The sequence below is a fragment of the Pyrgilauda ruficollis genome, unplaced genomic scaffold, assembly GCF_017590135.1.
Source record: "Pyrgilauda ruficollis isolate IOZ18807 unplaced genomic scaffold, ASM1759013v1 scaffold9, whole genome shotgun sequence".
Classification (NCBI taxonomy): domain Eukaryota; kingdom Metazoa; phylum Chordata; class Aves; order Passeriformes; family Passeridae; genus Pyrgilauda; species Pyrgilauda ruficollis.
Window position 1 is genome coordinate 5707314 of NW_024531043.1, and position 14392 is coordinate 5721705.

The 14392-nt window shown below is 48.7% G+C and overlaps 1 protein-coding gene across 4 annotated transcripts; it reads right to left on the bottom strand.

Annotated features, from left to right (window-relative positions):
• Nucleotides 1–263: 263 nt before the first annotated feature.
• Nucleotides 264–13888, bottom strand: YDJC (YdjC chitooligosaccharide deacetylase homolog). 4 transcript variants are annotated; one of them, XM_041488382.1, is made up of 6 exons: nt 13692–13888; nt 12902–13074; nt 4988–5147; nt 4211–4310; nt 3124–3301; nt 264–1712 (listed from the first exon to the last, which is right to left on the bottom strand). In XM_041488382.1, the coding sequence occupies exons 2-6, from the start codon at nt 13057–13059 to the stop codon at nt 1403–1405; spliced, it is 906 nt and encodes a 301-aa protein (XP_041344316.1). In that variant the 5' UTR covers nt 13060–13074; nt 13692–13888; the 3' UTR covers nt 264–1402. The 4 variants fall into 4 exon arrangements, with proteins under 4 accessions (XP_041344316.1, XP_041344317.1, XP_041344318.1 ...); XM_041488383.1 differs by lacking the exon at nt 13692–13888 and adding an exon at nt 13495–13669; XM_041488384.1 differs by lacking the exon at nt 13692–13888 and adding an exon at nt 13160–13407 and having other exon boundaries at nt 3124–3235.
• Nucleotides 13889–14392: the final 504 nt, after the last annotated feature.

A 14392-nucleotide genomic window follows, 5' to 3' on the forward strand; every position in this document is an offset into this window, starting at 1 on the left:
ACCTGCCCTGCTCCCACCGGGCCCGGCTCCGGCATCTAAGGCACTTTCTATAACATAGGAAGGAATCGGGAAAAATATTTTCTACAGCATCCTTGATGTGTTTCCTGCTTGTACAGGACAAAAACATCCTCACGTGTTATAGGAAAGGTCAGACAGTTCCCATTAATGATAGAAAGGGAGGCCCTTCCAGTGATGGGGGAGCAGACAGGTGAGTGGTTTAGTTCACTGATCAGATGTAATTAAACCCAAAAGCCTCCTGAAGCTTTGCAATAGAAAAGGTCTGAGTTTATTTTTTATTTAAAAGAATAATGATGATACTGATATTTTTTATATTAAAAAATACGGTTAGCAAAACCAATTATGTTAAATAGATCACTCTTGTGCAGAGAATTTTTCCCCATGTGAAAGTCCTTACAGGAATGACAGGGCTGCAGTTCAGAACATAACAGCACTACTGGGACTTGTTGGACTTTGAGTGCTCTGGTGACAGGAATAAAAGGGACAAACACAGGGACCTTCTCCGCTCACAGCCCTGCTCGTGGTTGTCCTGAGGGGCAGTGGGTGGTGCAGGACCAGTTGCTGCTGCTCTCGTACACAGCAGTTACTGAAATAGAAGATGGGTCAACAGTTGCTGCTCCTGCAAAGTCATCCAAAAAATTAGAAGCCTCTCCAGAAGGGCTACAGCTGATGTTATTTTCCTAGTGGGGGCTTAACACCAAGAGGCAAGGTAAACAGGCAGACACAATTCCTGCCGGCTGAGGCGGCTCCCGGGAGGTGGCTGCTGGGCCACGTGTGACCCGAGTGCTCCGACCAGAGGAAGGCTCTGAGGGTGACGTGTCCCTGCAGCACTCACCAGGTACGACAGGAGGGGCAGGGACTGGCTGCTTTCAGAGAACCCAGTGCTGAAGGTGTCACCTGTGGGTGACCTGCACTGAGTGGGTGCTCCAAAGCAGCACCCGCTCCCCAGCAGGGCTCTTGTTTTGCCATCAAGTGTGAAAGGAGAAGGGATCAGACCCCTCAGGGTGCTGTGCTGCAGTGTCTCACAGCCAACTCTGTCCCTGTGCTGCTCCTTTGCTGGCAGGAGCTGAGCCCTGGGAGCGTGTGCTGCACTGGGGCACTGTGGAGGGGGTGTCACAGGAGGAGTTCGGCACATTTTGAGCAGGTGTTGTAGCCTTAAAATTGGCAGCTGGGGCTCTGGGGTACTGCCTGGAGCTGCTGACAGGGTGGTGGTGTCCACTCCCAGGCTGTTCCTGTGAGTTGTACCAGGGACTGTGACAGATAACAGTGATCTGGCTTCTCTGGATGTTAGCAACTGCCTGTCTTCAGAGGGATGGATGGATGGATGGATGGATGGATGGATGGATGGATGGATGGATGGATGGATGGATGTCTGCTTGTTTATTTAAAGATCTTTGAATGAGCACAGCTGAATGTTCCTGCTTTTATAATGGCTCTGCAGCTCTGGCTTAATTAATGTCTGGAGTTCATGGAGGCGTTCCCAGGACTGTGAGAAATCATCGGGTCCTTCCCCACAGCCACCGACGGGGGGGACACTGGGGTAGCCTGGGTGCACCATCAGCTCGATTGTCGCGGTGCTGCTCCGCGGTGCCCCGGCCGAGAGGCGCAGGACGGCGCTGTCGATGGCGCTGCGGATGCTGCTGACAGACATGTTCCTGCCCATGGTGCTCAGGCCTATGTAGATGTCTGGCCACCTGCAGCCAGAGGAGGGAACACTGCTGTTAATGCTAAAGAGGCTGGTAGAGAATTAATTGTGTTACGTCCGGTGGATTAGGAATCAAAATTTACCTAAAATTTAAGATATGAAATTGGGAGGAGTTTTAAAAAGCTTTTAACTGTAAACGAAAGTAAAACCAGGACTTTTCCTGATTGAAACCAGGATCCTATTTCAAGCAGCAGTTCTGCAGGAACAGCAAGGCCCAGCACAGCCCCAGCACCGTGTTTGGCATCTGTGAGCTTACAGGTACATTTTATTGTACCAAACAGAAGCAAAGAGCAGCACTACACTGAGAAATGCCACACTATCAAAATAAATTAAGCCTGAATAATAACCCTCAGCTAAGTAGAAACAAAAGTGACTGAAATAAAATGGCAACCACCCAGCTAAAGAATTCTGCCAGAATATATCAAAGAGCCATAATAACTGGGCAAAATGTTACTCCTAGAGGACACCACCTACATGCTGTTTCTTAGCTTCACACAATTCTTTGTTCAAGTCTGGCTGTAAGTGTCAGTTCTAAGTGTGACCTGGACGAGTCCAGGAGAGCTGAGCCACTGCATGTGAGGGCAGAATGAAAATGTTTTCAGAAGAAATCAAGGCTGGAGTCTTTATCTCAATGATCACAGAAGAGCCCAGCTCAGCTGTTCTTGAGAAGGGAGAAATACCAGCCTGCTCCTGGTGTTCAGAACCACTGGTACAACAAGAAAAAAAGAAAAAATCCCAGCAGATAATGTTTCCAGTGGACTGAGGAAGTAATGACATCTGCCCCAAAGGACAGGTGACTGCAAGGGTCTCTATTGAAAGGCCTTTAACCCATAAAACACTGTCTAAGCTTTTAAGAGAAGGGTTTTACTGGGGGAAGGGCTGAGCTTTCAGGGTTTGGCCCCTGAGATGCAGGACACTGACAAGGCTGTTTGCTTACAGCAGTGATCACCTGCTGTGGTACTACCAGCTCTCAGAGCTTCCCCTTAACAAATACCTGCTTCTAATTAGTCTCATTCCTGCTACTTAAAACTTTCTCTACTACAACAGGAAGATGAAAAATTAGTTCTTAAATGCTTTCCTTAGATAATACTTTTAAAATTCCAGCATTGATGCAGCATTTCTCCTGGTATTCCAGATGCTGGGCTGATGCAGCTTCACTAGAAAGGCTGAGAAGCATATCCTGGAAAGAACATTCCTTTTCAAGTGGAAAGTGACTCATCTCTGTTCAAACAAAACTTCCTAAGCCCTTGTGCCCCTGGCACTTTTGTGCTCCTCCTGAACCTTTCTCTAAGTCCAAAGAGGAAAGAGAAAGATGGTGTTCCATTTTTGGAAGATGCTATCAGAAACTGATACAATCTTAATGTTTTACTACAAAAAAGGATGAGTAATACCTGTCTTACCTTATTCCATGCTTTGTAAACACATCCACTGTGTTAAAAGAATCTTCTTCTACTCCCAGGTAAAAGTCCATCAGGGATGGTGGAATCCAGTCACAGTTATGAAGGCCTGGCTCTATGGGGACACGTGTGTACTTAATCCCATATTCCTCTAACACTTCTGCAAACACATGCCTGACCTCTGTAAGCAAAACCAGAGACTGCAGTCAGGGGTTGGATAAGCAGCTTCTGGTGTCCCCTGCAAGCTGCTAGCACAGAGGCTTCTTTCCTTTCTGTGTTTAAGAAAATAAAATTCCATTTGGTTTATCTTCTGCTGAAATCCATCTGTACAGGAGTCACCTTCTATACTGGAAACATTTCTCCCTGAACTTCTGCTGTAGGTGCCTTGTTGTTCTTCCTTTCAGCACTGAGCCTTTAGTCCAGCCCCCCTTCTAAGTGAGTGACTCTGGTCTTAAAGTGTCCAGAGGTGACTGCACTGTCAGAAACAAATTCTTCATCAAGTCCTTGTACAGCCAGAGCAATGTTATCTGGAGGCAGTTAGTACTGGAGTGGGAAAACCTGCATTCTCTTCTCACTCCATTTTCCATCTCTGTACCACAATAACTTCATTTGCAAAGGAAGGACAAAAGATCCTTGCTCATCTCTAAAGCTGAGACCTGCAGGCAGGGACTGGGGTGGGAACACAAAGGACAGGATGGAGTTCTTGTAGCACCTGAAAGAGCCACCAGCTATTGCAAGCTCCAACACTGCAGTTTAAACTGGCCAGTCTGCTGCTGGCTTTGGTCTGCCTCCTTCAATGTGGGTGAGAATGTGGAATTAGGATGCTGAGGAGAATTACTGGTCCTTGGAGGAAGAGGTGTAACCTTGGCCATTTGTGTCATTCATGCCCTGGTGCTGCTATGGGAAGACCCAGGGCTCCAAGCAGGGTTTGGGTCTGGGCAGGACTGTGGGGCCAGGTGGGAACATTCAAACTGCAACTGCCAGCAGGTGTCCCGTGGTGGGGGTTATTGCCCACACAGGGAGCTGTGGCAGGAGGAGTCCCCTCTGAGCTGGCTCTCTCACCTGCTTGGTGCTGAGATTTCCTTCTTACCTGGGAGAACATGGACGTGCTGGTGCCCATCCATGTGAGGAGGCAGGTGACCTGTCAGCTCATGGAACAGCTCCACCTGGGCCTTTAGCTCCTGCTTCACCTGTGCAGCAGAAAAGGGTCAGAGCAAGACCTGGCAGAGGCTGAGAGCAGGTGAGTGAAGGGGCTGCTGGGACCTCACAGGCAGGAGTCAGGACCTAGCTCTGGGAAGCAGGATGTGCTGTGGTTGTACAGGGATGTGCAGCACTGCTGGGCTACCCAGAGCCTCCCTTGGGCACAGGGCTCTTTGTGGCACTGCTCATGGGGACGGTGATGATGGGGATGTTCTAAATACATAGGATAGTTGAACACCCATTTCTGTTTAAAATGGATGCAGTTTTGATCACCTGAACATGTTCATCCTTGATCATGGGGCAAAACCAGCCACCTCCCTAGAGGACCAAAATTTCTCACAAGCTGATGAAAAGCCTGGTACCTACTTAGGACTTTTCTGTTGCTCTTTACTGATCTCTAGGTTCTTTGTAAATACCTGTCCCAATGCCCCTTCTTCCTCCTCAGATAAATAGTTAACAGTGCATACAGGCACTGAATCAGGGAGGAATGGGTTCTCAAAGGCTGCCGAGCCAGCTCAAGCTCACAGGCAGCACAAGCAGGGCTCATCTTTAAGCCTGCTCATGGCTGGGATCTGGGAAAGGTCCTCAGCTGTTATGTGCTGGGATAAATGCAGGCTGATTTGTATCAGGAAGGCATGTTGTACAGCTGTATGTGGCTTTCTCCTACCTCTGACATATTCAGGAGACCTTTTGATAGAGCTGTTCTGAATCCCATTTTTCCATGGAAGAATCCATCTTGGTTGAGCAGAGAAGAGTTTGTCTTGAGCACCTCACACACAGGGGAGCCCTCGGAGAGGTTGGCATGCAGGCCTATGGGGATGTTGTATCTGTAAGAGAGTGAAATGTCTGCCAAGCTTTGCACCTCCCTCACCGTGGTCAGAGAGGGGCGATTAAAGTGTAAGAACCAGACTGATCTTAGAGGTGTTTCAGTACTCACTGCAGTACATCTTTGTATCTCTGCTCTGCCAGAAAGGATGGCACAGTGACCCCAATCAGAGCAGGGCATCTCCAGGCAACAACCCTGAGCACTCCACCCAGGGCCAGCCTCTGAGTGCCCCCAAAGCCTGCCCCCATCCTGGCTCACAGCACCACATATCTTGGGCTAAATGCTGTAACTGCACTCCAGGAACTCCAGTAACTGATAACCAACAGAAAAATCCAGATCTTGCAGCTTTTTCTAAAGTGCTCCATGAGCCCTTGCTAGGTATCCCCTTGAGTTGTTCACCCTGTTAAAGATGGTACATTTATGAGATATTCGAGTTTTTCTTGATGACTCCTAAAGCTGTCCTTAAGTAGAATCCAGTTATTTATATATAAGCAGTGCCTAAGAAAGCTGTTATGGCAACAGCACAGGCTACAGGTGTAAATACAAGGGGCTGCAGCTGGAATTGCCTGCAGTGGCCAGGCTTCTGTCTACTGGAGCAATCACTCAGTGAGTGGCAAGGATGAGCTGTACAGAGCATCTCCCTGGCACAGCCAGAGAAGGAGTAGTGCAAGGAGGCCCACAGTGAGGGGTAGAGCCTTGCTAAGGAGTCACAGGGGTATGACTGATTACCCAGTTGCACACTGTAAGATTCCTGGAAAAAAAGAAAAGGAACTATGGAGTTGGTGTGGCTGCAGAGCTCCCCTCAGGGCTCAGCAGTGCTGGTGTTTCCTTCTTGGTCTGTGCCTGGATTCCCCTGCAATGAGAACAGGACTTGTGCATGCTTGGATTTGTGCTGGGTCTCATTAGCATTTCTGGAAATCCTCAGAATCAGTAGCCAAAATGATGCTTTGAAAGTTTTTCCAAGACAACCCGTGGCCTCTGGCTGACCCAGTGAGCCGATGACAGAACTGCAATGTTCCATCTGTGCTGCCCAGTCTGAGTCATGGTGCAGAGTGAATTTCAAGGCAACAAGCCTGTGACGCTTTAAATCCTTCTTGGAACTTCTGCATGGAGCTGTTAAAAGTGGGTGTGGTCTGTCCCTGACACAGCCCTTGTACCACAAAAGAAAACAAAAACAATCTCCATTGAGGCAAAGGGTGCAAAACCGAGACCTTGCCCTTGTCTGACACCTGAAGCTGACTGGAGAAGCACCAGCCCTCTGGAGACAGGACTGTGGATGGGCTGGACCAAGTCAGAGTCATTTAGCTCATTCAGGTCCTAAGCCCTTGGCCCTTGAAGGACTGAAAGCCTTTTTTTCCTGGCTCTTCCATGTCTTGTGACTCAGGTAGATGGTGCAGTCAGTTGCTAGATGCTACTTCTCAAAGACATAAATGTTAGGAGTTAAATTGTATGCACAGCTCTGTGGAACAGAGAAAATTAGTCCATTGTGTGATTAAGGAGCTTGAATGTTTAATGGAGCAAAACAGCTTGTGGAGAAAAAGGTCCTCTCTGGCTTTTCTGATCTGGTGATTTCTGTGCAGCAGGGCCCGATTGTTTCACTGATGATAAATGTTCATCACAGTGAGGGCCTGAGCACATGTGCACACCAACTCCTGGCTAATACAAGAAGTGGAAGGTGTGTCACTGGGGGTGACAGGCTGCAGGGCAGCACAGGAGGCAGCTACAGTGCAGGAGGGCTGCTGTGGCAGAAGGGCTTCCCCTCCATCCTGTGACTGGCTGGGCGCCCTGCACAAGTCCAAAGGCAGAGGGGAAGCCTGTGGTTTTTTTGGGTTTTCTTTTAGAAATCCACCCCAGATTCTTTATTCTGTCTCTGGGAAGCTCTTACTGCCTCAGCTGGAGTATTGTTTATAGCACAGTCAGTGCTGCTTTCAAGAAAAAAAGGATTCCTGTGTTACCATGAATCAGCAGATGGACTTCTTCTGTTGAGTACTCTCTTCCTCATGTGTTGTGGGAGGGCAAGAAATGAACAGCTGAGCCTCTCAGTGTTGTCTCCCAGGAGCATCAAATGAACTGCCTCCAATTGTGCACTGCCTCAAATGCTGTGAGGAAGGTTATTTCCAGGAGCCTCTGACAGGTGTGGGACACCAAGGAGCCAAGGGCTGCACTGAGGAACATGAGAGCAGCTCCTGGCCAGGGCCAAACTCAGCCCCAGAGCTGGGGAATGTGCAGAATGTGGAAGTGCAGAGAGAGCTGGCCTTGTCCTTGGGTAAGAGGAGACCCTGACTGTAACATTAGAGCATGTTTCAGAGCTTTGCCTAACACCAGCTGAATATCTTAATAGTTTTCTGGTGGAGTCAGTCCTGGTTTGACGGACTGTGCATGCTGAGGCATCTGCAGAGGAACTGCTTGTGTTTAATGGCTCTGGGATAGAGGCATTGAAAGCAAAACTCAAAATGCTGCACATGAGAAACTTGTTCAGAAATATTCATTGTGGGAGGTGCACAGAAGAAGGCATGCTGGAAGGAAGGATATAAGGAGAAGGACAGATCAGTAGGTACAGCAGACTTCTACTGCAAGATCGCAGGGAGAAAAGTCAAGGTGCAGCAAAATCCTACAAGGCCCCACTTTTCAGAGCACATATGATTGTTTTGCTACAGAAATATACTTTGTAGTTGCCCACATCCTTCAAAAGACTGTAAATAGCTGCTAATTTGTTGGCTGAAATACTGACGCAGAGACCTGCAGCTCAAGCAGCTTACACAGCATGTGATGCTGCCCTGGGACCAGAGCTCAGCTGCCGTGGGTTTGGCCTCATCCTCCTCTGCCCAAGCCCTTTCCAGATGGGACAGGGTGAGCCCTGCTGGTCACTGCTGGTCATTAACTGCTAATTGCTCACACAAGATGCAAAATAAAAGGATTGGCATTGGGCTTCAGGCAACGGTTTCGTTTCTGCACACAGCTACCACTGTCAAAACAAAATGATGTGAAGAATCTACTTGGTGTCCCTAAATCTTTTTTGGTGACTCTTTTTAAGCTGCAATGACCCTTCCCATCTGTTTGGAGAATTTGCAAGTCTGTCCCAGTGCCCAGGGAATGCAGAGATGAAGCAGGATTTAGCACAGGGGCTCACTTCACTCCTGATAAAGCCAGAGGACCCTGGCTACAGGTGTGTGCTCTTACAGCAGGAGCAGCACTAGACTGAGCTGCTTGGGAACTTGAGAAGAGATTCAGGCCACAGAGGTCAATGCAGTGGAGAGCTGTTTGCACTGAAAGTTGGCTGTTCCCTCTGTGGGTCTCTTCTCAGCATTCCCTGTAGAGGTGGGGGGGAAAAGGAGAGACTTGTGCAGGAGGAAATATCCTTACAGCAGGTGCTAGAAGGAATTCACCCTGGAAAGATTTCTGAGTCAGCACACCCAGTCCAGTTATCAAAGAGAGAGGAAATACAGTAAGCTAAACTGCTTAAACTGCTTCCTTTTCAAGTAGTTGCTTGTTTTGCCACACAAGTGCTCTGAATAAATGTCTCTGCTGAGGCAATGTGCAGCTGCAATCCCTGTTCATTGACCCTGGAGATGGGCACTGCACTGAGTCACTCTGTGCTTGGTGCATGAGTAACAGTGTCCTGGGTCCTGCCTGGCCATGCCACAGAACAGCTGCAATGGCTCTGGGAATGATGGGATTTGCCAAGCACTGTTCCAATTGCCTTGCTGAAGGCTGGATGCTCTGGCATAAGCATGGCACTTTACCCTTTCCCCTAATGGGTAAACAGATCCCACCTTCAACAGCCTATTTGTATCATCCAGGAAACTGCTGATCATCAGGTTTCAGCCCAAGTGTGACCCAAGCTGGAGCCTCATGTAAATATCTGTATCTCATCATCTCGCTTCAGTGAACACCCAAGTGTCTGAAGCCAGACAAAGCAAGGCTTTGAGTAAAAATGGGCACTTCTTAGTTTCCTCATGTTGGCATTTGTATGCTTCCTCACACACACTTTCACCATTCAGTAATACCTGTCTTTCATCAAATAGCATATTTTCTTGCTCTATTACTGCTAAAAACTTATTTCTTCTGCCAGAAATGCCCTAAAGCCTCTGCAGTGTTGAGAGCTGGTGCTGTAACACAGCTTAGGGACCCGGGTTTCTGTTGTAATTACATCTTTGTATCAAGTGCAGCTCCTGTGTCTGTAGGCTTACATCAGTAAAATGGGCTGCTGCCAGTGAAGTCAATATGATCTGGGATTCTAGTGTAAGGCTTCAGATTGGGTCCCACCCCTATCCAAACAGTTCAGCAGAGGAACTGCTGTGTGATTAACAGTCACACACAAGGGTTGATGAGAAGGCATGAGAGATTTTTAAATTAGTCAGATGTTAACTGGGAGGGTCAGAATTAAGTCACAATTTACACCCATATTTTGCAATTAGTGCTGATGGGAAAGGAAGTGAAAACATAGAGAGTAATTAAATGTGGCTTTGTTAGATCCTTCTGTTAGATGTACCCAGATGTTGTGGGGGCTTTGGCTGATGTTCAGTATTCAAACTGCAAAAAAACACCCAGGAAGACTGAGGCTGTGTTCTAAAATATGTCACTCTTCATAAGCTATTTGGACACAAATGGAAAAAGGTCCTAAGCCTCAGTAACACCTGAGCTGTTTGATGTAAAGGGGAGGGGTGGGAGGATATAGCAGCAAGCTGTCTTAGATGTCTCTATTTCTATCTCCATATTTCTAAGGAAAAATTAAGGCATCTCTTCATTTCAGGTTACAAAATAACCTTCCAGTTTCTGGGAAAAGCTCTGGAATAATCACCAGGAAGTCTGGCTGACTTCAAGGCAGGGCCTGTTAAGTAGAAAATTGAGATTATATTATATGGATAAGCAGGAAATCACAGTCAGTCAAGGCCCCATAAAGAGAAAAGTTTTGAGTTACTGAAAAAACCCTCAACCCACAATGGCAGTCTGTTCTCCCACCTGCTGCTCTGGTTATGTTCTGCCCTAGCAGATGCTGTCAATAGGTTTGTCATTTGGTGATGGATCAGGCCTCTGCTGAAACTTCTCTGTTGCCAGAAATGAGTGTGCCCCTTCTTTCAGCCCAGTTGTGACAGTGGATGAGGAAAGGCCAAGGTGCTGAGCCTCAGTGTTAAGGAAGGTGTATTTTTTACTGCTTAGTTCTGCTGTTCTGCAGTTGGCTTGTGTTTGAGCTGCTACAAAGATCTGCTGACTATCATCACATGTCTGCCAAGGCTGTTAATCAAGACTTAGGGCAACAGATGGTATACCCAGAAACTACAGAATTATTATGAAAATGAAAGGAAGAAAGAAATTTCAGAGGAACTGTGTTCCTTTCTGAAGGATGCTGAGTCCTAACATTGTAGGGCAGCACGAGGTGCTTAGGAAGGAAAAGTTGTCTACTTATTAATTAGCTCTGCCTGTGTCCCATTAACTTAAAACCAGGTGAGGAGTGAGAGCTTAAGACTTGCAGTTACAAGCAATCATGGAATAGACAGTTTATCAAGAAGCATAAAAGCAGTCCATCAGCCAGACAATCCTGGCACCATGTGTGTGAAAGACCAAATTCCACAGCACTAGAATGTGCCCCAGGAAAGGACAAGCTACTTGCTTCAAGCCTCTTCTCTCAGCTGGGGATAGATGCACTCTTCCTGCTTATGCCACTGGTCAAGGCTGAATAGGGGAAGACAAACATGAGGAGAAAAAAAACCAGCAGGCACACTTTCATCCTGTAATAAAAAAAGCCTCAATATTTACAGTGGGATGGGAGATGTCACCGAGCAGGGGAAAGAGGGAATAATATTGGCAAGGCAGTCAAGCAAATGACACTTTCCCATTTCTGCACCACAAGATGAGGAGGACTCAATGACATTTCTAGCAAGTCCGACCTATTTGTCATCTGGGTAGAAAGAGTTTGCATCAGCCTTTGTAACATGAACAAATGTCTCAGGGGTGACACAGGGTTTGTTTACACACACAGGTGCCAATTAGCAGCAGCTGAAGCTGGGCTTGCATTACAACATGAGGAAACCTCTTCTCCACACCTGCTAATGCTCCTGCCATGGCTGGGTAGGGTGAATACACCTGCAGGGAGTTACACAAATGAGGAACTGTAGAACCTGGGCTGGTGATCTTCAGAGCTGGCAGATGTTCCCAAAGTCACCCTGCTTATATGCTCAGAAACAGATTTAAATCCATTTCATTCACACTGACAATTCAAAATTATGTTCCCCCCCAAAAAAAATTCCAATTGTATCAGCAGGCTGCAGCCTCTGCTGTCCCCTGCCCTCCAACCTGGCTTTTCACACCCATATCAGCTGCCAGCACCAGTGTCATGACCTGGATTCAAAGATGCTTTTCAAACCCCTGATTACATGGCCTACTTCCTGGCCATGGAAATGAGGCCAGGTGGATTCTATTTTAAAAGCCTGCTAAAGACCATAGCTAAAATAGCTGACAACATTACCAGACCACTGGGGCTTAAAGGGTTTCACAGTGCCTCTGTGTCTGAGAGATGTGCTGGCTTTATCTCTGTGTTCTATGTTTCATTTACTAATAGGATTTTAGGAATCTTACTGGTGTTGTGTCTCTCCCCTTCTCATTCCCAGGCAGTTCCTCCCTCAGTGTTTGTGGGGAATCTCTAGGCATTTTACAGACCAGATTGCCACTAACACAGCACCCTGGCTTTCCTCCACCACCCTACTCCAAAGAAGCTATAAGCAATTTTCAAGTACCCCTAAAACCACAGCAAATTGAGGAGAGATGCTTAATGAGAACAAGGTCAGCAGGACTCTCATGAAACTCTTCCCCACAGCAGCTGCATTTGAAGCATAAAGTCTCAGTTTATTTAAAAGCAGTACAGTTCCTTTCCTTTTCGGCTGTCCTAAATTATTTCTCAATCCTGATGTTCTCTCTTTCAGGACATATTCCTGCTTCCAAGCACCTGCCCACACCAGAGCTGAAGCATTAGCAGGGTTTTTCCTCCTAAACACAAATAATGCTTCCTATTAAAGGATTTGCTGGACTAGACTATGAGACTGCCACATAGCATTTGATCCACTGCAGAGCTACCTATGCCAGCAGCCTCTGAAGCTGGTGAAGAAGTAAAGGTTGTAGGTACAAGGTATTGTCCCTTTCTTTATGTATGCATTTTTACAGATATGTTTATCAAGCCTAGAATTAATAGAAATATTGATGTGCTTTTTTAAAAAGTTTTACAGAGTGGGGGAAAAGTCAAGTTTTCCACTGCCCATTTTTATAAATAAGCCTTTGCAGAATCACACCTTTGCCTGATTCTGCAATGAGCCTGGCAGACCTTGTGCTCAGCCTGGGTGAAATGGATCAATTAAACGAGATTTAAAGACTTGTGCTTTTGTGCTCTTATAGTTTTAGGGGCAGCAGAAGATTGGTCAGAGTATATAATGTGCACTTTCCTTCTGATGATGCATTTTTAGAAGCGTAGAAGGAGAAAGTCTGACAAACCCAAATTCTACTAGTCAAATAGTGGAAATGGCTTTCTGTCCTGAGGGGAGGAAAAGGTGCAGTGGCCAATACTAGAGAAAGACTATTACTGGTATTACTTAGCAGATCACTGGTTTTACTATGAAGAGTCTTAGAAAATGTGTCTGAATACAGTTTTCTTACACCAGCCTGAGCTATGATACAGTGTTTATTCTGGGGCTACAAAATACTAAATTTTCCAGGCTTGGTTCTTCGTGGAGGCTGTCCACAAAGGAGCTAAAGAAAGTATCTTACCTCCTTGCCAGCTTGGCTGCATCTGCTGCAGCACTTCCGTTGACTAGAAGGGACACGTTAGACACCGCACCAGCCAGGAAACAGTCCACAATGCCTTGGTTTCTCCGAGGACAATAGCCGAAGTCATCTCCAGTTACTATTAACTTCACCTGAAGCATCCTTAGATGTCATCCCTGGCAAAAAGAAAAGTAAAAGGAGGTTAAATCGGAACACTCGGCAGCGGGCAGATCACAGGCAAACAGGAAAAGACAGGCTTACCGCGGGCGAACCCAATCGTGACTCAGCCCCTGACTCAGCCCTCCTGCTCCAGCTCAGCCCGCCGCAGTCTCGCGGCCCGCACAGGGGTAGCATGTGCGTGTGGCCGGCGGGCTCACAGCATCCCTGCCTGCTCCTCCGTGCGAGCCCCAGCCGTGCCCTCCCCTGGGGGACCAAAGCCTTGCGTGCACTGTGCACCTCTGGCGACGAGGAGCGTGCGGCAGCTCGGGGACGGGGCGGAATGATTTCATCGATCCAGGGTGCGTCAGAGGGTCAAATTCCATTCCGGGCCCACCCTCGCCCGCGGTGCCCAGTGAAATGGCACGGGTGCGGATCACCTGAGGCAACCCTGCAGCCGTGACGTCTTTGCGGCCACCGATCCCCGGCTCCATCGGGCGCGGCCACAAGGGGAGCGGGCCGTGTCCCCGGGGAGATCCGGGACGGAGCGGCCTCCGGCGGCCCGGCGCTGCCTTCCCGCTGCGGCGGGAGCGCAGGGGCCCGCCAGCCGCCCTCCCGCGCCCGGGGCGCTGCGTACCTCCGCTCCGGCCCGATCCGGGTCCCAGGGCCGCCGCCAGGTGTGGGCGGCCGCCGCTGGCCCTGGGGGTCGCTGGCCCCGGCGGCGGAGCTGTGCCCGCGCCGCCCGGCCGCGCATCCCCCTGCCCGCGCTCCGAGCGGCCCCTGGCGGCGGCCCGCAGCGCCGCACGGCCCGGCACGGCACGGCACGGCCCGCCCGGGGCACCCGCGCCGCTCTCCGTGGCGGTCTCTGCTCCAGACTCCCGAGGTGAGACCCGCCTGTGGCTGAGGGTGGGACAAGCGAGATCGTGCTCTGTGCCGGCTTCAGCGCAAAACTGATGATCCCCGTGGTGCCGCGGGTATATAATCCTGCAGTCAGTCACCGTCACAGTAGCCACTTGCTTGTTTTCCCCCACCTTGGTTTGCTGCAGTGTACACTCAGTCTGACTTCAGAGCCGCAGGGCAGCAGACCCTGGCCACGAGGTCCCATGGCTCTTGGTGCTGGGCTAGAGAAGGGCGGGGAGAACAGACGAGAGTTTCACGAAGGGCAGCTTCTAACATGCCGTCATTCAGGGCTGGATGCAGCCAGTTCTCCATAAGGCTGCATGTAAAATCTTATTTGTCCTGACATTAAACTGCTTTTTCTTACTGCAGAAAAGCTATTCTGGATCTACCAGAATGAAAGGGCTAAATACTCAGCTTGAAATGGAGAGTGGAAGATAC